The sequence below is a fragment of the Chionomys nivalis genome, chromosome 1 (genome assembly GCF_950005125.1).
Source record: "Chionomys nivalis chromosome 1, mChiNiv1.1, whole genome shotgun sequence".
NCBI classification, from domain to species: Eukaryota; Metazoa; Chordata; class Mammalia; order Rodentia; family Cricetidae; genus Chionomys; species Chionomys nivalis.
Genome location: NC_080086.1, coordinates 163,170,037 through 163,197,049, shown reverse-complemented (window position 1 = coordinate 163,197,049; position 27,013 = coordinate 163,170,037). Strand labels below are relative to the sequence as shown.

General features: G+C 43.6%; 1 protein-coding gene across 1 annotated transcript in view; it reads left to right on the top strand.

Annotated features, from left to right (window-relative positions):
• The first annotated feature begins 11,527 nt into the window (after positions 1 to 11,527).
• Tmem178b (transmembrane protein 178B) overlaps positions 11,528 to 27,013 on the top strand; it is a 384,790-nt gene continuing 369,304 nt past the window's right edge. Inside the window, exon 1 of the mRNA XM_057770123.1 lies at positions 11,528 to 13,464. Within this exon, the coding sequence (XP_057626106.1) occupies positions 13,083 to 13,464 (382 nt within the window). The 5' untranslated portion in view covers positions 11,528 to 13,082. The remainder of the gene's footprint in view (positions 13,465 to 27,013) is intronic.

Sequence of the window (27,013 nt, the reverse complement as noted above, 5' to 3'; positions counted from 1 at the left end):
TAGTTATACATTACATTTTTAAATGAGCTATACAAACACAATACCTTAATCAAGAGCAGAAATGTACATATAATAAAATTGATCTTAAATTTGCATCAATAAATCAAGATTCATACCAATGCAAAGTATTCATCTCTATAGAATATCCACTTCAAATGTAAAAAAATTATAAATAATCATTAGAGAATTTGGGCATGGTTCTCTAGACTACTTCCCACTGATTGAGAGTGCTGTTAATCAGGTCTTTCATGCAGTATCCTGTGTAGTAGGTCCATCTCAGCCAGCAGTCCTGAAGCTATCATGGATATTGGACCATCTGGGACATTGCTTCAGGGGGTCTTGTTTGAACAAACCACATTAGCTGGTAAGGAATCCACAGCTTTTTAGCCTCTGTAGAAACAAAAGTAGAACCTTTTTTTCCTAAGTAACATATCCTTAGACTCAAATTTTGAAGTCAAGGCACCTTTAAAATAAATATGTTGGTTTAGCTTAATAGCTCCCAGAATCAAATGTCTCTCTATGGTCAAAAATTAAAAGAAAACAATAATAAACATAATCCAGACTCTCTGTGTATGTTCCATCTTTATGTGACTTATTTTTCTTTACTCCTTTAATCTATGACTATCTGTACTCTTTTATATGATTGTTACTATCTCTTTAAAGACTTTGTTTAATTTTTTAAAACTATTTCTTTTCATAACTGTCTATACTTTCCTCCCCCCTCTCAAGACTACATTTTTTTTTTAAAAAAAAACCACACTGTGTCTCATTTAGAGGCTGGTGGCTGGTGTCTTTCTCCTTCAGCAGCTACCTGGAGTCTCTTTGACTCTGCCTACTTTCTCTCTGTATCTCTGTTCGACTTCCTACCTGGCTTTAATCTGCCCTGCCATAGGCCCAAATCAGATTATTTATTAACCAATGGTAATAAAACATATTCACAGAATACAGAGGAGAATCCCACATCACCAACCTTATTTAGGAATAGTGTTACTGTTTATTTAAAAAGTTAAGAAGAAAAAAAGAGAAGAGGTCATTCTGGAGCATGATGGGACTCAATCCCATTCAGGTGATGTCTTTAGTGGTGATGTGATGACACATGGGAGAAGAGAGTCTTGTGACAAGCAGAAGTGAGACTGGAGCCAAGTGTCTATAAACTGAGAAATGTCAAGAATTGTCAGCAACCAGGGAAGCTAGACTAGAAAAATGGGCTTCTACTGATGAGAAGCCAAGGACAATGGCACTAGGTTTCGATCCTAATACATGAACTGGCTTTGTGGGAGCTTAGCCTGTTTGGACGCTCACCTTTCTGGACGTAGATAGAAGGACCTTGGTCTTCCCACAGGGCAGGGAATTTGGACTGCTCTTCAGTATCGAGAGGGAGGGGGAATGGAGTGGGGGGAGGAGAAGAGGAGTGGGGATAGGGGGAGGGAAGTGGGGGGAGGGCAATATTTGGGAGGAGGGGAGGGAAATGGGAAATGGGGAGCAGGTGGAAATTTTAATTAAAAAAGAATAAAAATAAATAAATAAAAAAAAAAAAAGAAAAAGAAAAATGGGCTTCTGTTCTGACACCTCGAGTTTGGGCTTGAGCTTCCAGAACTGTAAGACAACTATTAAATATTTTAAGATGTGTAGTCCTTGGCGATAGGAGCCGTCAGAATATACCCAAGAGATGCCCAAGGAGTACTGGGAGCATGCTGAAGGTATCTTCAGCCTTTGCACAAGGCTTTTTGTGAGCATAAGAAATGTGTCTCTTTCATCTTAGCAGCTACTCCAAATTGCCCTCCTGAGTGGATGCATCAGTTTACACCCCTACCAGATATGCATGGCAGTATTTCTTAGTATCCCAGGCAACAACTCTTCCCAGCAACAGATTTATCTATTCTTCTTCCATCTGATGGTGAGATCACATTTTTCAGATTACTAACAAGGTTGAGTTTTTAATATGCTAATTTTTTCTCAATTGTCTTCTTCTGTGACTTTTCTCTGCATAAATGCTGCCCATTTGTCTGTTATGGTATTTGTTTTATTCCTACTAACTTGAAACATTTCTTATTTCTGGAGATGATCTTATTAATTTTAAACTCTTCTGAAATAAGGAAGAGCTTTTATATATCAAGCAACTTTGTTGGGCTTAATTAGTCTTTTTTGAGCTTCTAGTGAGATGATCAAATGGTATTTATCTGGCCTATTGATATAAGACACCTGTAATTGTAAGAACTTTAAAAAGCAGAGCAGTTAAATATTTATGGGTGGGGGAATGATGCGAGACTTTTGGGGAACATGTATGGAGGGTGTGAGTGGAAGTCCCCTAGAAAACAGGCAGGAGCCTTGTGTAAGCTCTAGTGAGGATCCGGGCTGGAACTTTCCTGTACAGCCAGGGTGTAATTACTGCAGAGTTTTGAATAAAGGATAATTTGAGAAGATTAGTGTGGTAGTGTGGTAGAGGGAGAAGAAAAAAGAGAGCCATGAGAGGATTTAGATGCTAGATATTTTTTTTTCGACAAAGGAGCTAAAATTATACAATGGAAGAAAGAAAGCATCTTTAACAAATGGTGCTGGCATAACTGGATGTCAATCTGTAGAAGAATGAAAATAGATCCATATCTATCACCATGCACAAAACTCAAGTCCAAATGGATTAAAGACCTCAATATTAATCTGACCACACTGAACCTGATAGAAGAGAAAGTGGGAAGCAGTCTGCAACACATGGGCACAGGAGACCCATGTGTTTCCTTCGTAGAAACCCAGTAGCACAGACAATAAGAGCAACAATGAATAAATGAGACCTCCTGAAACTGAGAAGCTTCTGTAATGTAAAAGACACTGTCATTAAGACAAAAAGGCAACCTACTGAATGGGAGAAGATCTTCACCAACCCCGCATCAGACAAAGGTCTGATCTCCAAAATATATAAAGAACTCAAGAAACTAGACATTAAAACTCTAATTAACCCAATTAAAAATGGGGTACTGAACTGAACAGAGAATTCTCAATAGAAGAAGTTCAAATGGCCAAAAGACACTTAAGGTCATGCTCAACCTCCTTAGAGATCAGGGAAATGCAAATTAAAACAACTTACACCTGTCAGAATGGCTAAAATAAAAAACACCAATGATAGCCTATGCTGGAGAGGTTGTGGAGTAAGGGGAACACTCATCCATTGTTGGTGGGACTGCAAACTTGTGCAACCACTTTGGAAATCAGTGTGGCAGTTTCTCAGGAAACTGGGAGTCAACCTACCTCAGGATCCCGCAATTCCACTCTTGGGAATATACCCAAGAGATGCCCAATCATACTACAAAAGCATTTGTTCAACTATGTTCATAGCAGCACTATTTGTAATAGCCAGAACCTGGAAACAACCTAGGTGCCCCTCAATAGAAGAATGGATAAAGAAGGTGTGGAACACATACACTTTAGAGTTCTACTCAGCGGTAAAAAACAATGACATCTTGAATTTTGCATGCAAATGGATAGATGTGTGTTTTTTATTATGATGAAGAAGGAAAGAAAGAAGCTATACAAACCAGGATTTGTCTGTGATGAGCTGAGACTTAGACAAAGTCTCAGAAGGATGAGTTATCTGTTCAAGCATGATGTTAGCACCCCCCGCACTTGGGAAACTGCTTTGGAAGGTGTAATAAGTCCTTCTTTCTTCTGCCAGCCAGCTCCCAAATCACAATAGGGAGACTTGTTATTAATTATGAAAGCCCAGTCGATAGTTTAGGCTTGCCTTTAGCTAGCTCTTATAACTTAAATTACCCCACTTCTATTAATCCATGTGCTGCCACATAGCTCATTTATCTCATCTACACACTGTCCATCCTGCTTTTCCACTTCCCCTGTTTCTCTTCCCATCTCTGCCCTTCTTCCAAGTATTCTTTGTGCCTGGAAATCCTGCCTAGCCATTGGCCATTCAGCTTTTTATTAAACAAATCAGAGTGACACTTCACAACATACAAAAAGATTATTCTATGACTCCCCCCCCCTTTTATCTAAATAAAAAGGAAAGGAAAGTTTCAACTCTAACACAGTAAAACTACATATGATAAGAACAATTATCAGGTAAGAATTACATTCACAATGTCTAGTCCATGTGTATTTGGCAAATTTAGGGAAAACACTTCATTAACTATCTTCTCTGGATGAGTTCAGAGTTTTGTACCTAATTTACTTTCTGTCATGACTGAGGAAAATGGTAACTATAACTATCTAGTCTTCAACTCCATCAGAGACCTGAGAAGGATATAATATTACCTGAGTTAACAGAAAATTTAGAGCAAGCAACTTCCAAACTATGAAATGGCAGAGTCATCTGACTGCCTGGATGTCACTGCAGGGTTCTTCTGCAATGTTGGGGCATCCATCTTTACCCAGGGGCCTCGAATATCTGGCAGACTTTTCTGTGAAGCAGGAATTTTTGAAGGATTGTCTTACCTTATCTTGGCAAAGTTCAATAGTCACTTTCTTTCATGTCCTCCTTGTCCAATTGGGACAGCATACTGTCAGCAGTCAAGGCAAGGTCAGTTTCTTGCCCAAACAGTTAGCATTTGCCACAAAAAAAGCATACTCCAGAAGGTTCTTTGATGCCCTTCATCCTTTTATGAAATAGATTGGTGCTGCCAGAAACAGACATGTCTCATTGTTATGAAAAGTCCTATGTTAAAACATCATATTCTATAGGTCTTTGAAGTGCTTGAAGATCACCTATCTATTTAAAATATATTTTTGAATGACCTTGAAAACATACCTGACATGACTATAGGTTTTATTGTTATAAATGACATATCTGTATTTCTTTATTATCCTAAATGGCTTTTTTTTTTTTTTTTTTTTTTTTTTTGGTTTTACGAGGCAGGGTTTCTCTGTGGTTTTGGAGCCTGTCCTGGAACTAGCTCTTGTAGGCCAGGCTGCCTAAATGGCTTTTAAGGTCTAAAACTTTACATTACAGTTTCAAATGATCTGCATAGGTACAATGTCTTAAATGAGAATAGAAACATATATACAGTATAACAAAATAACCTAAAATTTGTATCAATATACAAAAATCCATACCAATGTAAAATATTTGAGATTATTGGTTGTTCAAAAGCAGACTTGAATCCACCCTTTTGTCCCATCCTTTTATACTATATCCTCCCCTTTTCTCTCCAGAAAGAGAGCCCTGAATCTAATCTCCTCTGTTCAGTTTATTTTTCTGACCATGACCAAAAACAATTTGTAACCAACCCTCCTAAACAATGAGAAACATCCATAATTCAACTAATGGCTAAAAGCCACCCACCTCACCTTTTGGAAATGTGGGTGTTGTGTTCTCTAAACTGTTTCCTGTTATCTGGGGTTCTAGAATCTTTAAGGGGCCCTGAGAAAATTAGGATAATAGTCAAGCCCTGGCTAGACTAGTCTGTGAGATTGGAGCTTCTCAGCCAGCAGCCTTGAAGCTGTTCTGGATGCAGAACTCTGAGGAAACTGCAGCAGAGGCACTCTGAGAGGTTGCATCACCAGGGCCACCAGCTTTCATTGGTGTCCGGTCTCCTTGCTCTGAAAACACATAAACTTTCAAAGGTAACATACATATCTGCATTAATACAAGTACGGACTGAATGTTGTACACAAGTCAGCCAAGGATGATCTTTTTGTCCTATGCTTGAGCAGGTAAATTATACATTACCTGTCTTGTAGTTTGTTTATGTTTATTTCTTTATGTCTGTAGCCAGGATTTTTCTCCTGATAAAATTTGATTTCTATTAACCTTGAATGAATTTGCATTCTTTCGTTTTCTGTGGAAACAAAAGCATAGCCTCTTCCCCAATGTAACATACTTTTTGAGTTCTATTTTGAAGTTAAGTCATTTAAAAATATATAAGTTGACTTAATTTAGTAGTTCTTATAATCCAATGTCTCTCAGAAGCTATTGTTTGCTCATTAGTAATAAAAAAAATTAAAGTCAATACAACGCCATAAAGGATCCAGACTCCATGTGTATTTTCCATTTCTATGTGGCTTTAAAAAATTATTTATAAGCAATTTACTTTTCTCTCAGACTATCTATACCCATTTTATTTTTCCTTAAGTTTACACACATGTTTAAACACACTGTAACCTGTTAAGAGTCCCCCACCCCCCCAACTGAACCCACTTTACTGATTATCTGAACCTTTTTTAGCTACATGAGCAAGATCTTAAATCACTGCACAGTTTAGCCGATGGTGCGCTGCCCACAGGCAGTGACCAGGAGACGTGCAGGACTAGGAAGTCATATTTGGCTCCATTTTTGTGTGTTTGGACCCCAACCCTTTTATAAAGCTTTCTCAGGTCCTATGTGGAAATATGTGCTCCATTTTGGGTGCAATTTGTAGGGAGTCTTTCTCTGTTCCACCAGTCAGTTCCCAAATCATGACAGGGAGACATATTATTAATTATTGAAGCTTGACTGTTAGCTAGGCTTGTTTTTAACTAGCTCTTATAACTTAAATTAACCAATTTCTATTAATCTATGTGTTGCCCTGAGTCTGGTTTATCTCATCTACAAACTGTCCATTCTGCTTTCCTGCTTCCTTTGTGTCTTTTCCCATCCTTGCCCCCTTCCCAGCATCCTTCAGGATTTTTATGGGATAACCTGTCTGCTAGTTTCATCTCAGTTGGCAGTTGAGCGAAGCTATTTTTTGAGGGTGTTCACAGCAACCCTTCAGGAGGGCGTGGTCTATCATACCATATTGGGATAGAAACAATCCAAAGAGTCTCATCCTCTGTGAAAACAAAAGAAACTCTTTTTCCAAAATATCATATCCTTAGATCCAAATTTTAAAGGCAAGGTATTTTGAAAATATTTATCTTGGATTAGTTCAGCAGCATTTATAAACAAATATCTTTTAGCATCTGTTGCTCCTTCCTCAGCATTCAAACAATTCAAACAGAGCATAATAGCATATAGTATCAGATTCTCATTGTATTTTCCATATTTATGCGGCTTTATTTTAACCTCTATTTCGTTTATTTTTACTTTTATTTTTTGCTTTTTGAGACAGGTTCTCTGCATATCTTTGACCTGGAATAACTCTGTCGACCAGGCTGTCCTTGAACTCTCAGAGATCCTCCCGTCGCTGCCTTCCAGGCATTGGGATTAAAGGCGTGTGCTACCATACCTTGAAGTCACAGAGGTCAATCTCCCTCTGACTCCCAAGTGTTGGGATTAAAGGTGTGTACCACCACACCCAACTACTCTCTTTCTTCCTTTTTTTATTTTTGATTTTTACTTTAAGAACTCTAACTTTTAGAATGCATATATTTTTAACACACTGTAAATAATTTAAAGGTTTTCTTTGTTTTTGAATCTCTCTTTACTGTATCTCTCTCTCTTTCTGACCACATGAGCCTTTAAATTACTGAGCAATATGGGTAGGATTAAAGCCGTGGCTTTGGTGGCTGGATCCAGCGTATTCCTTAGCTTTCCAGCCTCATGGTGGAGGTACCGGCTGTAGCCATTTTTATTGCCACAACTCTATGGCGTTTCAGGGACCCTGCCAGCAAGCAAGCTGCAGCACTGCACTCAGAAACCACACTCAAACACTCTGTAGTCAGATCGCCTGCCTGAAAGAGTCAGAGTTTGCCCTGGCAGGATGGACCAGAACGCCAGCATTTTAAAACAGCACAACTTTTTTCCTTCTACGGCTGAAAACAAACAAGCATGCAGTCAGTTTTTATCAAAAACAATTTAAGTGTTCCGTGGCAGGACCTCTTAAGAGCTGCAGGATTTTGCAGTTAAAGCTGAGTCAGGAAGCCTCTCTTAGATGAGAGTGCTTGCTTGCCTGTAGCAAGCAGAGCAGACCCAAGAAATTGCTGCTACTAAGAAAACATGCTTTACTCTATTCTTTCCCAAGCATTCTCAGGCTTTCTATGGACTCAGTTGTCCACACGTTGGGCAGCCATTCTGTTGTGGGAGCTGTGGGCTGCATTCCTGCCACCCAGCTCCCGGCCGCCTGGCTAGCTTATGCCCCGAAATAACAACACACAAACTGTATTCTTTTAAACACTGCCTGGCCCATTATATCTAGCCTCTTCTAGGCTAATTCTCACGTATTAATTTAGCTTATTTCTAATAATCTGCGTAGCACCACTAGGTGCACTTACCGGGAAAGATTTAGCATGTCTGACCTGGCGACTGGCTGCATCGCGTCTGGCTCTGAGAGGAGCTGCCCTGCATCTGAGCTCACTTCCTCTTCCTCCCAGCATTCTGTTCTGTTTACTCCACCCACCTATGTTCTAACCTCTGAGGCCAAGCAGTTTCTTTATTAATTAACCAATGACCTTCCTCCATCACTACACCGCTCATGTAAAACCATGACAGGATGCCAGAGTCCTTCCTAGGTGTACCTGACAACCGGATGCAGCACAGGGAAAGAATGGGTAAATGGAAACTCTCTAAGCCCCCTTTCCATTGAGAAAAAGTGACTTCATGATGACTGATACCAACTATGAGAAGGATGGCTATATGGAGGTGGATCTGATATGGTCCCTGGGTCTCCTAAAGGCAAAAGTAAGAACCAGTGGCTGGAAGTTAGAGGGATCTGGAGTCTGACTCAGTATAAGGAAGAGCTGTTTGTGCAGCCAGATAATCCAGTAGTAGAGTGGACTGCTTGTCCAGAGATGGACTTTGTCATCGTGGCAAGTGTTTAAGGAGAAACTGGTTATTCACTTTCTGGGAAACTTTCCCGAGATTCACACATCATTTTATGTTTGACTCTGGGGTCACTTCTGATTTTGAGGTCTTATGACTTTAGGACAGCATTAGTATGAGCAGGAAGAAACACAAAAAAGAAATGCTATAGCTAACAGGGTAGAGAAATTTGAAGCTAGAGTTAAAAAGAATAAATCATAGTGGGGTATGGAAGCCAATAGCACTTGGAAGTTTGGGGCAGGAAGACTAAGTTCTAGGCCAGCCTGGGCAATCTAGTGCCATATTGTCTCAAAAAAATAAAATTGAAAAAAAGTGGTGTGTGTGTGTGTGTGTGTGCACGCGCGCATGTGTGTACGCTCATGTGTGTGCGTCTGGGGATGTGGTGGTTTGAAGAGGAATGATCCCAGAGACTCATATATCTGAATGCTTAATCAATAGGAAATGGCACTACTTGAGAAGGATTAGGAGGTGTGACCTTGTTAGAGTACACGGAAGTATATTACTGGGGCTGGGCTTTGAGGTTTCAAATGCCCAAGCCAGTCCCAGTCTCTTCCTGCTGCCTGTGAATTCGGATGTAGAACTCTTAACTACTTCTGCAGCCACATTTTCCATCATGATGATAATGATTTAAACCTCTGAAACTGCAAGCAAGTCTTAATTAACTTTCTCTTATGAACTTGAGTTGCCTTGGTCATGGAGTCTCTTTTGCAGCAACAGGACACTGTCTAAGACAGGGAATGTAGAGCTCCTGCCTAGACTGTACAACAGTTTGGTTCCCAGCAGGGTGCGCACACACAAAGATAACCACAACCACAACAAAAAGACAATGCTGTCTAAGCGGGCAGTGGTGGGACACACCTTTAGTCTTAAAAAATGTCTAGATGAAGTGTCCATCACGTTTTTAGTCTTAGGCATCAGTGTTGTTTCCATGACATATGGCTATACGGCTGCTCGATTACACTGACGAGGAGGACACAAATCAGCACCTTTTGTAGGAATTTTGTGTTTTCACCAAGGACAACAACTCCAAGATAGCATGTTTGTGATGTTCAGGAAAGGAGAGGGTCGTATCCCACATAGGTCCCCTTCCTAGGCCGGGCCTGCAACCCTGAGGACCATGGGAGAGTGGACAAAGCTCACTTTTGAAAGCAGGCCTAAAGCCAGGGAAAACGTTAAAAAGTGGAGGAAGAAGGGACTGTGGGTGGGTTGGGGTCGTTTGAATAGAGGAACATGTGTGCTTTTATGCATGCCCGCTGCCAAAGATCCCGACCTGGTGTTAAAGACAGAGAGGGAGCCGAGAGACCTGGACTATAGAACTCATTTCGTTCTGGCTCCCCACTGACCTTGTTTGTAGGTTCAGCTTCCTTCCTTTTTGTCCTGCAGGAACCCTAGTCGTCGAAAAGCACTTCTGCTCTGCCTTAAGAAAGAAATAGCTCTAGAAATGTAAGGTGTCTGCACGTATGCCAAGTGCTTCTCTCTTTTCAAGGGCATAAGTAGGAAAACTGATGAGAGGAGAAGGTGGGAAGACACTGTGGCCAAAGGTGCCCAGCTCCACCAGGGCATCCCGGGGAACTCTGAGGATGATGCGCACTAGGGCACTTGCCTGCAACTTTTAGACCAAGCGGGCATCCTAAGGACTGTCTCTGCATGAAGTAAATCCCACCACAGAATTCAAGGCTAAAAAAAAAAAAAAAAGAAAAAAAAAAAGAGGCACGCCCCTCCCCCACTAGATGGCACTGAAACGCCTTGTTCTCGATTTTCAAAATGCAGAGAGGAAAAAAAAAAAACTAAAGACAAAAAGAATATGGTGGAGGTGCGTTCATTTCGACTCACAAGCCCTGCTGTGCAAAGCTGGGTCCCCAGGGCAGCTCTTTATCCCGCAATGGGGGGACCTCGGCTTTGGAGAGGGTGAAACCGAAGGGGGAGCTTTAGAATGATACCCCTAGTGTGTGGAGCTGGATAGGAGGCTCCCAGCCTTTGCGGCTGTCTCACGTGAGAGAAGCAGGGGGCGGGGTAGGGTGGGGATGGATCCCTTAGCTGGGGCCCACCCCTTCAAGGTCTGGAGTCCGGTACCACCTCAAAGAGGCCCTGCAGAGGTTAAATCCAGCGGTCATGAGATCACTGACAAACCCTACACCGAGGTTGCTTTAACTCTCCCTCTCCTCCAAAATCTCTACAACAGCCTTCTCCACCCCATTGTGATTCTCTTCTGGTCTTAAATGGACCTTGCTGTCTCCTTTTCTTGCTGTCAGGGCAGGTGTGTGTGTGAGTGTGTGTGTGTGTGTGTTGTGTCGGGCGCTGGCTTAGAGCTGGCCGAGAGCCTCACCGCTGCTCTCTGCTCAGCTCCAGGTGGAAATCACAGTAGCTAGTAAGGTAGTGCTTGCTTATGGCTTTCTGAGGGGGGGGGGGACGACAAAGATTAAACGAACGGGAGACACTAGCGGCCGAAACCCGGGGCCCAGGGGTTCACTCAGAGCTCGTTAAAGACGGTTCTCTAAACCTTTTTTAAAAAAAGAACTGTGGCGAGTTTAAGGGAATTTTCCACGGTCAAAAGAGAAACAGGAGACGTGGGCACCAACCCTAAATTTACAATAATACACATAAACATGCTACATGCCACATATATGTATATGTGCATAAATATGGATGTGATGGAGTGCATACCTACCTCGACACCATTCACTTGCCTGGCCAAAGAATAAGACTCAGACATTTCGTGCCTGGGAAATTGGTGCGGTTCAACTTTAAGAAGGCTAGAAAAATAAGAGATGAGGCTCACGTTGCACGGATGACATCACTAGCTTTTGGCTGCGCGCTCCGTGTTCTCGGCTGTGGGTTTTAGCCAAGGCTGCAGCGCCTAGAGGCCGAGCGAGTGACAGCGGCTTCCTAGGGCGCCCACACCCGGGCAATGCGATTTCTGGAGCCCCTGGGGCGCAGGCTAGGCTCTCGCTCCTCGCGGACGTCGGCTGAGCCTGAGAGGCCCGGAAGCCTCCGCGGCTCGAGGAGGAGATAGGGAGGGTAAGCTGAGGTACCGAGGCTCCCTACCCCCCCCCCCCATCCATCGCCCCATTCACCACAGTGCGGGGAGCCGGATCGCGGGACGCCGAGGCCGGGACGGGATCCTCTGCACGAGGCCGAGGGACCCCGCTCCTCGTCGCCTGGGTGGGCTGCGAAGAAAATGGTGCAGTCTGAGAGTGGCTGACCCCAGCTGGCCAGAGCAAGCGGGTGCTGGACTGCTTGGGCTCAGGTGGCAGCGAAGGGGGCGGGTTGCTTTGAGCAGCCGGGTCCTGGGTTTTCTTCGTGCCCGCAGCATTTGCTTAGCACCTGGGCAGCTCCCACGCGGGGCTGCGGGAGATTAGGTGAAGTGAGGCAGAGGGGATCTTGGAGGAGGCTGGGCGTACACATTCCAGGAAGAAGGAGCTGGAAAGAGCAGAATGACACTGAGGAGGCTGGCGACAGGGCCGGCTGCGCGCCACCCCTGAGCGACCTGTCCATGGTGTTGAAGGAGCTCGGAAAGCCCGGGGTGTGCCCTCCTCTGTGCCGTCCGCCCCTAGCTACTGGCAGCTGCCGCCCAGTCTCTACAAACCCCGGGCCGGGAATAGTCGCCTAACGCCGCCTGGGTGTCCCCGCTGTCCAAAAGCTAGACAGTCTGAATGGTGAGGCCAGAGGCAGGCCACCCGGGAGCTCGCGGGGAAAGGCAGTCCGAGATCGTGTGTCCTCGGGCAGTTCACCTCTGAGAGCACGCGTGGGCCAGCAGGAGTCAAGGACCTATTGGTGATCGGAGGACCGAGGCTTTGAAAAGACCCGACGCAGAAAGGAAGAACAGTTTCGGGTGCACATCCCCGGCCTTCGACTGCAGATCGAAAAGGGGAGAGTCCAGGAGAACGAGATCCAGGGCAGCCGGGCGCGGGCGCAATCCATTCCTTCGGCGGAGTGCTGCGTCCTCACACGCCCTCCCTATCATTCCCAGGAAGCCAGGACAGTCACTTCGGTCAGCAAGCTGCACAGAGAAACCCAGCAAATCCCGTCGCGGTCGAGAGCACTTGGTATTTAGTTTGCTGTTGCCGGGCCGCGCGCCGAGGCGGAGGCTTAGGACAGTCGCCTCCTGAACGGTGGGAAGTGGCGGTGTTGAGTTCGCCACCACCGGAGAAGGCTGCACCAGTCCGGAGGATGCTCAGGACCCCGCGGGAGCCTCTCCGTAACAGAACTTTATAGGCTGCCCGCCCCGATCCCCGCAGTCTCCCGGCTCAGTACCCGCCGGTGGGGGCCAAGGGGTCGCCGCGGCACAGATCCCCTCCAGTCCCCACCCCCAGCTCGGCCGCCCTCCGCTTTGTTCCGGGCGTGCAGAGGGAAGGCGAGGCTGCGGCGGATCATGCCCATGGTGTAGCCGCCAAGCGGAGGCATGGCTGCCGGAAGGTTACTGCTCTACACCGGGCTTTCGCTAGCGCTCTGCGCCCTCGGCATGCTGGCTGTGGCCATCTGCTCCGACCATTGGTATGAGACGGACGCCAGGAAGCACAGGGACAGGTGCAAGGCCTTCAACACCCGCCGGGTCGACCCCGGCTTCATTTACAACAACAACAACAACTTGCCTCTGCGTGCGAGCCGCTCGCGCCTGGACCGCTGGGAGGGCAAACTCCTCCGGGCCCGGAATCGCCGGCAGCTGTTCGCCATGAGCCCGGCGGACGAGTGCAGCCGGCAGTACAACTCCACCAACATGGGCCTCTGGAGGAAGTGCCACCGGCAGGGCTTCGACCCAGAGATCGCCGCCCTCATCCGGAAAGGTAAGCTCCAGGCGCGAGGCGTGGCGCTGCAGAAAGCCCGGTGCCTCTAGGTAGGCCCTGCAGCCCCTCGCCTCTCCTGTTGGCCACAGGCGACAGCATCTCCTGGTTCTGAGTGGCTCAGTTATCCAGGCCTGACTGAGCCTTGGCATGGGCAGGACTTGCCTCTCCATAGCTGTAATAGATTGTGGTAAAGGTTTCACTCTCTTTGCTCACCTGCCGTTTTGCTCTTGTCTATCTAGATTCGCATGGAATCTCGTAGATCATTTTTATTTTTATTCTTAAAATCCAAGTAATGCCTCATCAGCCTTTGAGAAGGAAGGGAATCTCCAATGCTGTTTCTGGAGGAAGCCCTTTAAGGGTGATGTGTCAGGGGTAACTGGCTCCGAATTTTAATCTCTGTTTTAGATGTTGAGCTGCTTCGAGCAAGGGAAACTGGGGGTGGGGGTGTCTCCCAGAAAAGGCCGTATGGACCCCAGAAACATTTACTTAGTACTGCACTGTAGAAGTCATGGTGTAGGTATTGGCCATATAAACACTAAGAAATTCTAGCCCCGTTTTACAGTAGCCCAAAGTGGCTATTGAGCAGCATTCCATTACAGTACTTAACTTCTTCTCTTGGAGAGGTGGGTGACAGAAGTGACTGTCGGTTTGCAATGAATGTCAGCAGTCTAGTAAGACCAAAAAGTCAACCTGAGTGGGCATACCAGGAGGAAAAAATACTATTTTCAGATTTATATAAACCACTCAAGGCATAGAAGACAGATCATAAGGAAACATTTGCTAATAACACTTGATATTTGAATATGATCACATGCATAGGAAAGTCTGCTTGCATGATGCATTTTGTGAATCCTGTATATGTTGGGAACCATCCTGTCTCGTCAGTCCGCTGAAATACTGTTCACTGTCATTTGCTTTGCTGTCACTCTGAGGAGGGGACCGTGTTCTTTTCTATGATGGCTGCACCCTGGGAAGATGTGCAGATTTCAGACCTTGCTTCTCCCCTCATCTGTCACTATCTTCAGCTACTGAGTAGTTGACAACTGTGTTAATAGTTGCAAATGTGCCAAGATATAAAGCCATTCTTAATTTCTCGCATCACCAGGAAGTTCACTGATGTTTTAAAACAATATCTGAGAGAACTGATGTACTTTGATTTGCAAAAATGTTTAGGTTATTCAAAAGAAATTGTTAATTTGAATACACACACATCACTACCACCACCACCACCACCCACCACCACCACCTCCATCGCCACCACCACCAACCATGTAAGAATGATTAGTGGTGGGTATGGTCCAGAAGGCCATTTCACAGTTAGCAGGTGAGGAGAAGAGTTAGGAAAGAGAAGGAGTGAGTGTCCATCTTGGCATTTGTTGTGTAGCTTCTTGGGGCTGACTAAGGATGGGCCTGGCGGTGCTCACAGGCACTCCACCTGCTTCCTGACAAGGCTCTTGTTAGTGTGGCCTGATCCAGGTGGGACTCTGAGAAGGATGCACAAGATATTATGGGGCTGGACCGAGAAGCAGGAAACTAAGAGGAAGCAAAATTACTTTTCACAGGGGGGGCACTTTATAACTGTTTTCAGGTTAATGGTGTCATTTTATCTGTGCTCTGCTTTCTTTACCATGGAAACGATAGGTAGCTAGCTGAAGTGTTGGGGAGAGCTGCTGATAATGACTGGTGGGCGCTGACAAGATTTGTTGAAGGACATCCTTAAATTTTCTTCCTTGAGCCTTTTAGAACAGACTGGTATCCTTTGTCTGGTATCGGCCGACCCTACTTAGAGGAGGAGGGAAATGGGGTTTGTGACTTCTGGTGGCTCCATCCAGGTCTCCTATTCCATTTTGCCTGCTTGGCAGTCTGACTAGAGAGGTTGACTTGGTCTGTGCATCAGAGGAACTGGTTACCATAGTGACACTTTCTTCCGGTGAAGCTGGAAACAGGGGAAGGGATAGGGGGAGGAATGAACAACATTTTGACTTCGTATCGACTGATTTTTTAATTGCAGCAGCAGAAAGTGGACACGCACAGCAGGGGATTGAATACACTGATACCCAGAGTTGGCAGGGCATTGTATTTCACTTGAACTAATGGAAATGCTGTTCCCCATCACCTCAAACACAGCAATCACTGTCAGCTGCAAGCACTTGTTCACCACGGTTGTTCCTGTCCTTTTGGCATTCTTGCTAGGCATTATTGAGATAGATGACATGCTGGGCGTACAAATCTTGAGAGACCTGGGTCACCATCTTCATTTTTTTTTTTTTAACCTTGCAACATCATCTTCGAAAACCAGGTCTTCCCTTTCCAAGCAGTAATAGACATTTTGTAAACAAGTGCATTTTATATTCATAGAATTTATAGGCAGTTCTAATAACATATAGAAAGCGATTTCTAGAATTAACCAGCATTTGTCCTAGATGGGTGGAGTTTAGAAGGATGTTAACATTGATACTGCTATATTTAAATTTAAGATACCTTAAGGAGAGATGTTGTCTCATATTTTTCATTAGAAGCCCTGAAAAGAACTTAGATCTTTATCTCTTTTTGAAACATATCCTATTACAATTGTGTGAGATATATTCTGGGCAAAGGAAAAGGAAAACCAGAAAAAAGGTTGTTTAAAGTCTATTTAAAATGTTATGGGAAAATGTGAGTTGTGTCTTTTTTTTTTTTTTTTTCTTTTGAGAAAGAGTTTCTCTGTGTAATGGCTCTGGCTGTGCTGGCTGTGCTGGAACTTGCTCTGTAGACTAGGGTGGCCTCTTTATCCAAGGTTCTGGGATTAAAGGTGTATACCACCCCCACCTGGCATGAGTTGTATCTTAATGATTCTATTGCCCTAAAGGGTTCAGTCACTTGTTAAGTCAGTCATTGCATTGAAAGTGTTGTTTGTTCTTTTGAAAGAAAACAAAACCACTAAATGAAGAAGAAAGCAGAAATCAAATTCTCAAATTCTACCAGACATGAAGATGAAGTATCTCTGATTTGTGTGCTTTCTGCAACCTTCCTGATGCCTCAGGCCATGGCTGTGCACACCAGAGTGGATCTCTGGCAGTGACTCTTGCTTCATTATTGAACAAGGAGTCCCTGGATAGCAGGCAAAACACACATTTGGAGCATGCATCCACCAGAGCCTTGGTTTTTGGGAAATACCTCATAAAAATCGGGTTTATGAATGCATCTATCCAGAGCCAATTCTAGTTGTGTGGGAATACAAATAATATATTAGTTGGGAAATTACGATGATAAAGAAAAAAAAGAGAAACAACTGTGACTACGAGTCCAGGTTAATATTATAACAGATGCTATATGAGACACCGAAGAAGGATTTCTTGTGCAGAAGCTTTGCCAAGGAATAAGGGAAACTCCCGATTCTTTTTGGGTAGCATCTGCCATGGAACAGTCACACATCATCCAAAGTCATTATTTTCCGTGTTAGATAAGATTTTAATTATTCTTTTCTTGGAGGTTGGATTGCATCAATTACTCCAAATTCTCATGTGCCTTAAGCAACGAGGAGTCTTAAATCATGTCCCCTTGCTTCTAAACCTCATCCTGGTCTTTCGGAGAAGTCAACACAGGTGCTGGGGGCAGATCAATGACAAGTCCCATTTTTGAAGTCCAAGAGACATCCAGGTAGCTCTAAATAGGCTTGTTCCAGGGATTCTTTGGTTTGTACTGAAGTGCCACATTGATGATGTTTGAAATAAGCAGACCTTTAGCTGATCTTATTTTAAAGATAGGGTCTCACTATGTAGTTTTGACTGGCCTGGAACTCACTATGTAGAACAGGCTAGTTTCAAACTCACAGAGATCCTTTTTCCTTTACCTCTAAAGTACTGGGAGCAAAGGCATGCACCACCATGCCCAGCCTTTAAACTGAAAAAGAACTTTTTATTGTTTTAAAATTTGCTTTATAATAGACTTTGGTCCCAGGAGTTTTCGTGGTCATGAAGTAGTTGTGCTTTGAAAATAATTTTAATGGAACACTGTGCGTATTTAAATTTTAATGCTGTAATCAGGAAACACTTAGAATAAACACATGTATTATATGATCTCTTGGCACACAGTGCCAGGTTGCGAGATGAGTAAGACCTGGCCCTCAAAGTTCATATAGATGTTAGTGACACAGAGAAGACATTACAACTATATAACGACAGAGTCGCCATGGAACTAGATCCAGAGGAACATGGAGGAGGTGATGGCAACTCTTCGTGGTGGGGCTGAGGGTGGGAGAGTAGAGACAGTTGCTCCTAGGAAATGAAATCAGAACAAGGCTCTGATGAAGTGTGGCCAAGGAAGGACATTTCAGCAGGGGGCTGACATTGGCAGAGCCATGGAGGGGTGAGAAAGCAGGATGGCCTGCTGAGAGCTGTTTCTGAGGACAGGGGAGGAGCAGTGTAGGAGCTAGAATGTAGGTAAGGTCCAAATCCAGGAGCTTGTTTGCCAGACTTCCCAGAGCTGCACAACCCCATGTGTCTGTTTAAGTATAGAGGAACTACAGGTAAGTAAACTAAACTTTTTGTGTCCTTAGCTGCACGTACCACATCACAGATGCTCAATAGCCACACGTGGCCGCTGGCTACTGTTTTGGACCGTGCAGACTATGGCGAAGGTTCCCACCATTAGAGAAGACTTTTCTGGATAGCTCTGTGCAAGAGCTCAGAGCCTCCAAGATAACAAGCTGTATTTCAGATGAGGATAATCACACCATTGCGTGGGCGTAAAGGTCAGACTTTACAGTTTAGGAGACCTTTTGCTTTTTGAATTGTTTTGGGTTTTAGTTCAGGGTAATTTCTGACCCTGCTGTGTTAATTGTTCAGCGTCAGTTAACAGAATTTGAATATGCTTCACTCTTCGCAAAATTTCAGAAAAATGTCAGTCTATGAAGTAGGCATGGTGGTTCCTTCCTTTGGTCCCTTGGGAGGCTGAGGCAGGGGCATTGCAGTGAGTTTAAGGCCATCCTGGGCTACATAGTGAGTATGAAGTCAGTATGGGCTGCAGAGTGAGGCTCTACCTAAATTTAATAAAATTCAAAGTTCCCACTCAAATCACAGTTCCACTTGATACCAGGTGCTCATCTTAAAGCTTGATATATATTTATTAATTTACTGTTCCTAGCAACACCATGTGGTGATATTCCTATTATTATATCTTTATTTTTTGAGACTTTCACGTGAAAGTACCATATTGACACAAGTTCCAGTCTTCCTCTTCCCACTTCAGCTGCTCCTGTGTCACCCCACTCCCTCTTGGACTCATGACCCCATTTTTAACTATTATCACACACACACACACACACACACTACCCTACTGAGTCCATTTAGTGGTGCTCATGTGTGCATGGGATTAGGACTCTCACTTGTGACTGAATAGCCTATCAGGGGGCTCGTCCCTGGAGAGAACCCATTTTCCCTTTCCCGGCAGCCATTGCCTGCCTGTAGCTTTCCATCAGGAAGTGTCACTGTCTAAAATTTCCCCCATCCATGTGGCATATTGACCGCTGTATTTATTACTTGGGTCTTGCTCATGCAACCAAATTGTCAGATTTCATGGCTGGATATTACTAATATTATTTTAAATCCCCATTTTTATAGTAGAGGGGATCAAGGCTCACAAAACTCATATGATTTGTTAAATTTCTTGGGCAGTGTATAAGGGATTCACATTCTGGCTCCATATTTGAGAAATCACCCACCTGTATTGTCCCCATGGACTCTGTCGGGTCGGGTGGGAAAAAGACAGTATATTGATTTCCCAAATTAACGCTAGAGCAGTGGTTCTCAATCTGTGGGTCACACAACCCTTTTTTGGGGGGAGGGGGTTGAACTAGCTTTTCATAGAGGTCACTTAAGATCATCGGACAACACAGATATTTATATTACAATTCATAACAGTAGCAAACTGACAGTTATGAAGTAGCAACAAAAATAATTTTATGGTTGGGGTCACAACATGAGGAACTGTATTAAAGGGGTGCAGCATTAGGGAGGTTGAGAAACACTGCTCTAGAGGCTCCATTCTACCTTAAAGTAATTAAGGTGGACCACACATGTTACATGTTTTACTGTCTTCATTTTGCATAGTGTCATAGATACTGAAGTTTTATACACACAAAGGACATGATCATTCAGCAATCTTTCGTGAGAGCCCATGGGCTGGATGTCAGGTACAATGTTGGGCAAAGTGGAGAAGCTTACATACTGGGTAGAGAGAATAAATACATATCAGTACATATAAATAAGCCAACTAGTGTCCAATTTCAAAAAGTAGTGGCTGTCATAAAGATGAAGGCTATCCCTAGGAAGCACAAAAGGAAGAATGAGTTGGCCTAAAGGGAAATAGTTCTATTGATTTTATTCAACTGTTATTATTACTGTTTGGTTTTTCAAGACAGGGTTTCTCTGTGTAACAGCTCTGGCTCTCCTGGGACCTCTTTGTAGACCAGGCAGGCCTTGAACTCACAGAGATTCATCTATCTATGCTTCCCAAGTGCTGGGATTAAAGGTGTGTGCCACCACTGCCTGGCTAGTTCTATTGGTTTTAATCTTACGGCATACGCAGATTGTGGGTGTTCTGGAAGAGAAGGGGGCAAACCTTGTGTCGACAGGAGAAGATCCCACATTCCCGCAGGGCAGAGATAGTTTAATTTCTATGATACATATAGGGTTCTGGGCACCAGCTGATTAAAAACTTTAAACCTAAGATGGTACCGTTTATAGACAAACCCGTGGAGGCACTCATGGTCTTTCAGTGTTTGTGTGTACAGGTCATAGGTTGAGTATGTCGATCATAGGTGTCTTTCCTGAGGAGTCTTGCACCTTTTGTTTTAATATTTATTCATTTGTGTAGCGCGCTTGCACACACAGCTCTGTAGTGTGGAGGAAGGAGTGCAACTCCATGGAATCAGTCTCTCATTCCACCTTGATGTGGGTTCCAGGAACTGAACTCAGGTCATCAGGCCTGAGTAGCAAGTGCCTTTACTGGCCGAGCCATGTTGCTGGCCCTGTTTTGAGACTTGGACTTGGACTTGGAGCTCACTGACTAGGCTAGGCTAGCTGGCCAGCAAGTCCCAGGGGCTTCCTCTCCCTGCTTCCCTAGTGCTGGAATTACAGGCACATGTCACTGTGCCTGACTCTTTTATCTGCGTGCTAAGGGAAGAAGTCAAGTCTTCTTGCTTGGAAAGCACTTGACTGATGGGGAAATCTTACCACCTGCAGGGTTTTTAATATGTGGCGTAAATCACTATGCATATTTAAATGTATGTCCACGTGCAATAAGTAAACACAGTTTTAGTGAGACCCTCCTTCCTTGGTAGTTCCCAAGCATAACCAGGGAGAGATGAAGATCAGGCAGGGTGCTTTGTGATTTGGGTGCAACATTTGTGGGTTCATGTGCAGGGCAAAGAAATGTATTTGAACTCCACTGTGTTCAGAAAAATTTGCTTGATGTCTGTAGCAAAAGAGGTACTTTGGGATGGGACAAAGGTGCAGTGGTCCTTGTCCCAAGAGCACTCATCCATTGACTCGGTTTCTCAAGATGAGTGTCACATGTGACTGGGTCAGGCTTTCCCTTTCAAGCTCACATTAGCATCAACTGATCAACTGGATCAGCAGTCAATTGGTCAGGGAACACTGGGCTGTTCCTTTTCTATTGCACCAACAAAGTCAAGAGCCTTAGCTCTGTTCTAGAAGGTCAGCTTACTTGTTCTACTGGTGGACTGGTAAAGATCAGTTAGAAGATGAGTCTGTATATTTCACTGGAATTTTCAGTCAAAAATATTTTCCCAAGGCTGGACAGTGGTGGCACATGCCTTTAATACCAGCACTTGGGAGGCAGAGACAGGAAGATCTCTGAGTTTGAGGCTAGCCTGATCTACAAAGCAAGTTCTAGGATGGCCAGGGCTATGCAGAGAAACCTTGTCTTGAAAAAACAAAAAAGCAAAACCCAAACCCAAAACAAAACAAAACCCAAACCCAAAACAAAACAAAACCCAACAAACCAACCAAACAAAAGTATTTTCCTCTTTCCCTGCTATGACTAGGCAACCCCAGGCTTGCAGGAAGAATGCTGTATGTACACAGGCTGGGCTGGCTTGACCACACACACACGCACATGCACACACATGCACACACACTCACACTCTATCATTCATGTCTAGGTGTTAGACACTAGAGTCACACATAGTCTAGATGCAAATATTTCTGCAATTAATTGCTCCAAATAATGTGTATAGAGAAGAGCATAGCCTGATGGATGCTTTGTGGAAGAAATGAAGAAAAAAATTATTCTGCTGTCTTTACTGGATTATGCAGTTTTTAATAGTGCAAATATTCTCCCTCTCACTTTTGTTTCATGTGTGTTAATGTGTACGTGGGTGTATGCATGTATACGTGTGTGTAAGGTCAGCATCAGGTGTCATTCTTCAGGAGCTGTGCACTTTGTTGTTTGAGACAAGGTCCCTCATTGGAACCTGGGGCTCTCAGATAGGCCAGGATGGCTGGCCAGGGAGAGCCAAAGATCCTCCTGTCTCTGCATCCCTCGTGCTCAAATTATAAGCACACGACTATACTCAGCTTCTTAGTGGGGGCTGAGGCTTGAACTCAGGTCCTCATTCTTGGACTGCAAGCACTTTAGCAACTGAGCCATCCTTAGCCCTGAGATTCCTTGCATTCTCCAGAGAGCGTCTTTCTGTCAGATGTAAAATAATGGGTTTGGGTTCTAGAAACCCTAGCCCCTTCCACATGGTAAAAAAGCTAAATTTATATGGAAGATAGATAATAGATGCACGGTCAAAAGAAAGTGTAAAGAGAGGGATAGAAAACTGGGGGCGTGGAAGAGAGAACAAGAAAACGCAGCATGGAGAGACAGAGGAAGTCTCTAAAGGGATCCATTGCAGGTGCTAACCTGGATTAGGAAGAGGTGGAACACCAACCTGCTGGCTTCTTGCTATTAAAAACAAGCCTCTTTTTCTTTTACTCAAATACCATTTTGCAGATTGGAGCTAAAATTTGAGCCCCCCCTCCAAGAAGAGATAGGTGGTAATGGAGGTATGTTCATGTCAACACTACTGAACTGTACACTTAAAAAGGATTAAAATGGTAAATTTTATGTCATATATTTTCTTCTATGTTAGTTACCTTGCCTGTGACAACCACTTTAAAAGAGGAAAGGGTTGTTTTGCCTTACAGTTTGGGAGGTTCTGATGCATGGTTCGTTGACTCTGTGGTTTTGGGGTCTGTGGTGAAGGTGGGCGTGTGTGGAAGAGGGTGGTGCTCCTTCTCACAGTAGCCAGGAAGCAAAGGCGAGAGAAAGAATGAGATGGCCAAGTTCTAATATCTCTTTTGAGGACACGCCCTTAAATGACTAAACTTTCTTCTGGTAGCTCTCATGTCAGGAAAGGTCTACTATTGCCCTGTAGTGTCCATGGCTGGGGCCAACCCTTAACACCTCGTCTTTTGGGGGATATTTATCTCTCAATGGTTGCAGGCAGAGAAACATTTAATAGAGGAGCAGATTGATTCACTCTAGTACAGAGGATGCGTCATAGCAAAGGCCACCCATTCAGCGCATTTATTAAGCACTTACTATGTGCCAGGCAACAGGTCAAGTATGCATAACACATATTATAGATGCTAATTAAATGGATAAAATTCATATCCTTATAAAGTTTATGGTTAACCATTTTTGAGTATTTTCTTTTATAAGTCAAACGGGTCTTTGGTGGGTTCTTATCTCTTCCCCATCCCTTGGAAGATCAATCCTAGGGTCTTGTGTGTGCTAGGGGAGGGTTCTACTGCTGAGTTGCCCCATCAACTCTAAACATCGACATATAAGACAAGTAGAAGTAATGAATAAATTCCTTGGGCCATTGAAGAATCACTGAATGAGGAAACTTGCACCAAACTTGTTCAAAAAGGACCACTGAGCAGTGACTGTGCCAGGTACATTATCTGGGGGTGGAGGCTCTTGAGTAAAATCCAATACTTGCACGTTCCTTTCTTCGAGAAGTGAAAGAGGAGAAGGTATGGGAGTGGATTAATCAGCTCCATGACGGACTCTATGAGGGATTTAGGGTGCTGGGCCCCAGGCATCTCAGTGCCACTTCAGAGCAGGCCAGGCTTTATAGAAAAGTAGACATGACATCCTAAGACATTTGTAGAGAGGTGCCTGGGGATGACAGGGGTAAATTTTAGCTTCATTTAAAAATGACTGATTCTGACTACGCAATACGTGTCCATTGTCAACTGTTCCCTTTGTACCTCTGACTTCCCTGTTATTCTGGGAGGTGGCCATAGTTAGTGGTTCCCATACATTGTATCAGAGATATTGTGCTCTGATTGAAGTTAAAGACAGTAGCACTGATACAGATAAGCCAGACAGTGAGCAGGCGATTCAAGGACAAAAATGTTTCTTTTTTATAAATTTGTGTGCTTAGAGATGGTGTTTAAGGGATTCTCCCAGGAGTCACCAGGAGTTACCTGAAGGGGATGTTGAGTCAGGTTGCAAGCTGATGTCACACTCATAGGAGATTGACAGGTTGGTTGCTTTTATGGGAAACTCCAGCATCTGAATTATTTCAATTGATTTTTTTCTGGCGTCAAAGTATTTTGCAAAGAAAAGGCAATTTACTTTATATTAGGTCCTCCTCCTCCATTTCCATCACTTCCTGTTCTTTAGAATGCTCCACTCATTCATATTCAGGCCCTCACTCTAGGGCACTTCATTTACCTCAGAGCATCTCAGTCAGTTTTGCCCCGAGCTCCCTTTCAATTTATAACAGTGATTCTATTTAGGCAATTTGAACCCTTTTTCCCAAGGCCTTGGGTATTTCCCAGGCCTGGGTGGGGCAGGGTTGTTTTTGCCCGAAAGAGGCTCTGGGCTGACTGCTGGTGTGGAATAACTGTCTCAACCCTGGAGAAGAGGAGACTATGTTATAAGGTTGGAGACATGCACTCGCCCACGTACCTGTGAGAGCGTGAAAAGGCTAGGAATGCCCATAGTATTTCTGTTTGTAACAATAAAATAAAGATAGTGTACCAAAAATGCAAAAACCTAATTGTCTACTAACAGGGAGTGGACAATAAATTATAATATATTTATACAATGGAAACTAGCACAGTATACTTAAGATATACATGCCCACTTCTGGGCATATTCCCCAAAGACTCTGAGTCAACATATCACATTAATACCTGCGTGTCTATATTTATTATAGTATTGTTCACAACAGCCATGGAACCCAGCCTCTGGAATATATGCACAATGGAGATTTATTTATTCAGCCAAAAAGAAGAGTGGATTTATGTCATTTGTTGGGAAATGAGTACAGCTGGAGTTCATCACATGAAGTGAACTAGGTCAGACGCAGAAAGACAAAACTTCACATCTTCTTTCGATTTTGACTCTTAGAATTCTTTGTTAGCACACATGACATGAGAGTTGAAGGTACATGATGGGAAAGAGGAGGGGAACCAAAGAGAGGGAGGAGGAGGAGGTGAATATGGTCAGAGTACATAATATACTTGAAAGAAGTTATCTACATGAAACCCAACACCATATGCAATGAATACCCACCAAGAAAAATATTGGAAAGTGTCATCCATATTTCCAAATGGATAAACATGGATTTGAGTGAAGTCAACATTGTGAATGGCATTTACATGAAGTTCACAATCAGTGCAAGAGAGCTAGGGACACAGCTCCATGGGAGAGCTCTTGCCTAGCATGTGCAAGGCTCCGAGTTCAAGTCCTCATACTGCAGAAAACAGCTGAAACAACATTAACTGTTGTTTACAGAAGCACATTGACATTGTATGGGAAAAACTATGCATTGGGATAATTAACATAAAACAAAGCATAGCCTTAACCTTTTCCAAGAAACGGTGTGTGTGTGTGTGTGTGTGTGTATGTGTGTGTGTGTGTGTGTGTGTGTGTGTAGGAGGGGATTGAGAAGGCTGCCAGGAACTTTATATGCCTCTAGGCTGTTCTGAAGCAAGCAGTGCTTCATGGAGTATTGTTATTGTTCAATCTACAGATTGCAGCTTTTTTCAAGTCAACTTCTTGGCACTTTGCATAGGATGCTGCCTGTGAGTGACTTTTTATAAAAACAAGTCATTAGTGACAAAAAGCACTGAGAGATGAGAATCAGGTAAATGGTAACAGTTTGAGCTTGAATAGCTACAAATCATGGTGGAGAAAGAAACAATTTAAGTTGCGTTCCTTTCTGCAGTGGCTAAAGAAGATTCAGGCTTTGTATGGTTAATTGCTGAAATAGGAGCTAATGTACAAGTCACTAGGCTATGGTTCTATTTCCAGTTGCTGGGTGGAGAAAAAAGTATCAAGAATTCCAAGGTCTAGACTGAACACTAAAGCCGTCCCTTTAGCTCTTCTGACCAATAGGGAGCTTTGAAGTAGATGGGACTCGGAGACAGTGTGAGTGCAGAGACAACTAGGGACCGAATACAAGTTCCTCAGAGGGTACTTTAACCCCAAGAGAAACACTTCAATGTGAACCAGTAAAGGAAAAAGTTAAAAGGTTAAAAAATAGTTTTAAAGGAATCCAAATTGTACTTTTATTCTTAAGAAGTTTTTTCACTTTTGAAGCTGGATAAAAAAGTTAGTAAGACTTTAAATAGTTTTATTATTGATGAACAAGATGTATATATGATTATTTTTAAAATGTGGGGGTAACTTTAGCCAGGAACCTCCATTTTAGGGTGACCTGTTCCTGCCCGTTCTATTTATATAAACTGTAGTGGGAACAGAAAAATCCCACCAGAATTTTAACAAGGACTCCATTTTCACCTGAATGCTATAAAAAGCAAAAGCTGAGCCCAACCTTAGCAAGGGATCATGGTAGTCCCTGGGGATTTTAGGAGTGTGAAGTCCAATAACTCTGGTACTTGTGTTTTGATAACCGTGCAACTGGCCCTGATTGGCTAGATTTCTCAGAGTCACTGGCTTCCTATGGTCTGCAGGGAGAAAGGAACATTACGCTTCCAGGTGAATGACCTTCCACTTTGGAGAAGGCTTACTTACCTCTATGTCTTTAGCCAATGCCTCCCTTTCTCCTCCCTCTGTGCTGTTAACATGAACAAACAGAAAGTGGTTCAGAGCTGGCTCATTCTCATTGTGAGAGGTGAATTCTCTCTTGCCTGGCTCAGGGTGGTTCCCACCCATCCACATCTGGGACTACTCTTCTTCTTTAAGAATCTTACTGCCTGCCTTTAATCTCGGCACTTGGGAGACAGAGGAAGATAGATTTCTGTGAGTTCTAAGACAGCCAGGATTGTTACCCTGTTTTGAAAAACGAAACAAAATGAAACCAAACAAAAAAGTAAACAAAACAAAACAAAACACAAAAACTAACCAATCAAACAAACTAAAAACCCAAGAACCTTACTTTCTTTGGCTTTCCAGGTACCATTCTCTCCTGCTCCATCTTTACTCTTTTTTTTTTTTTAAAAAAATGCTTTTATTCTCATATATCCATGAACTTACAGAATAGTCATAAGTGAAGTGCAAAGGACGTGTGAGACACAAG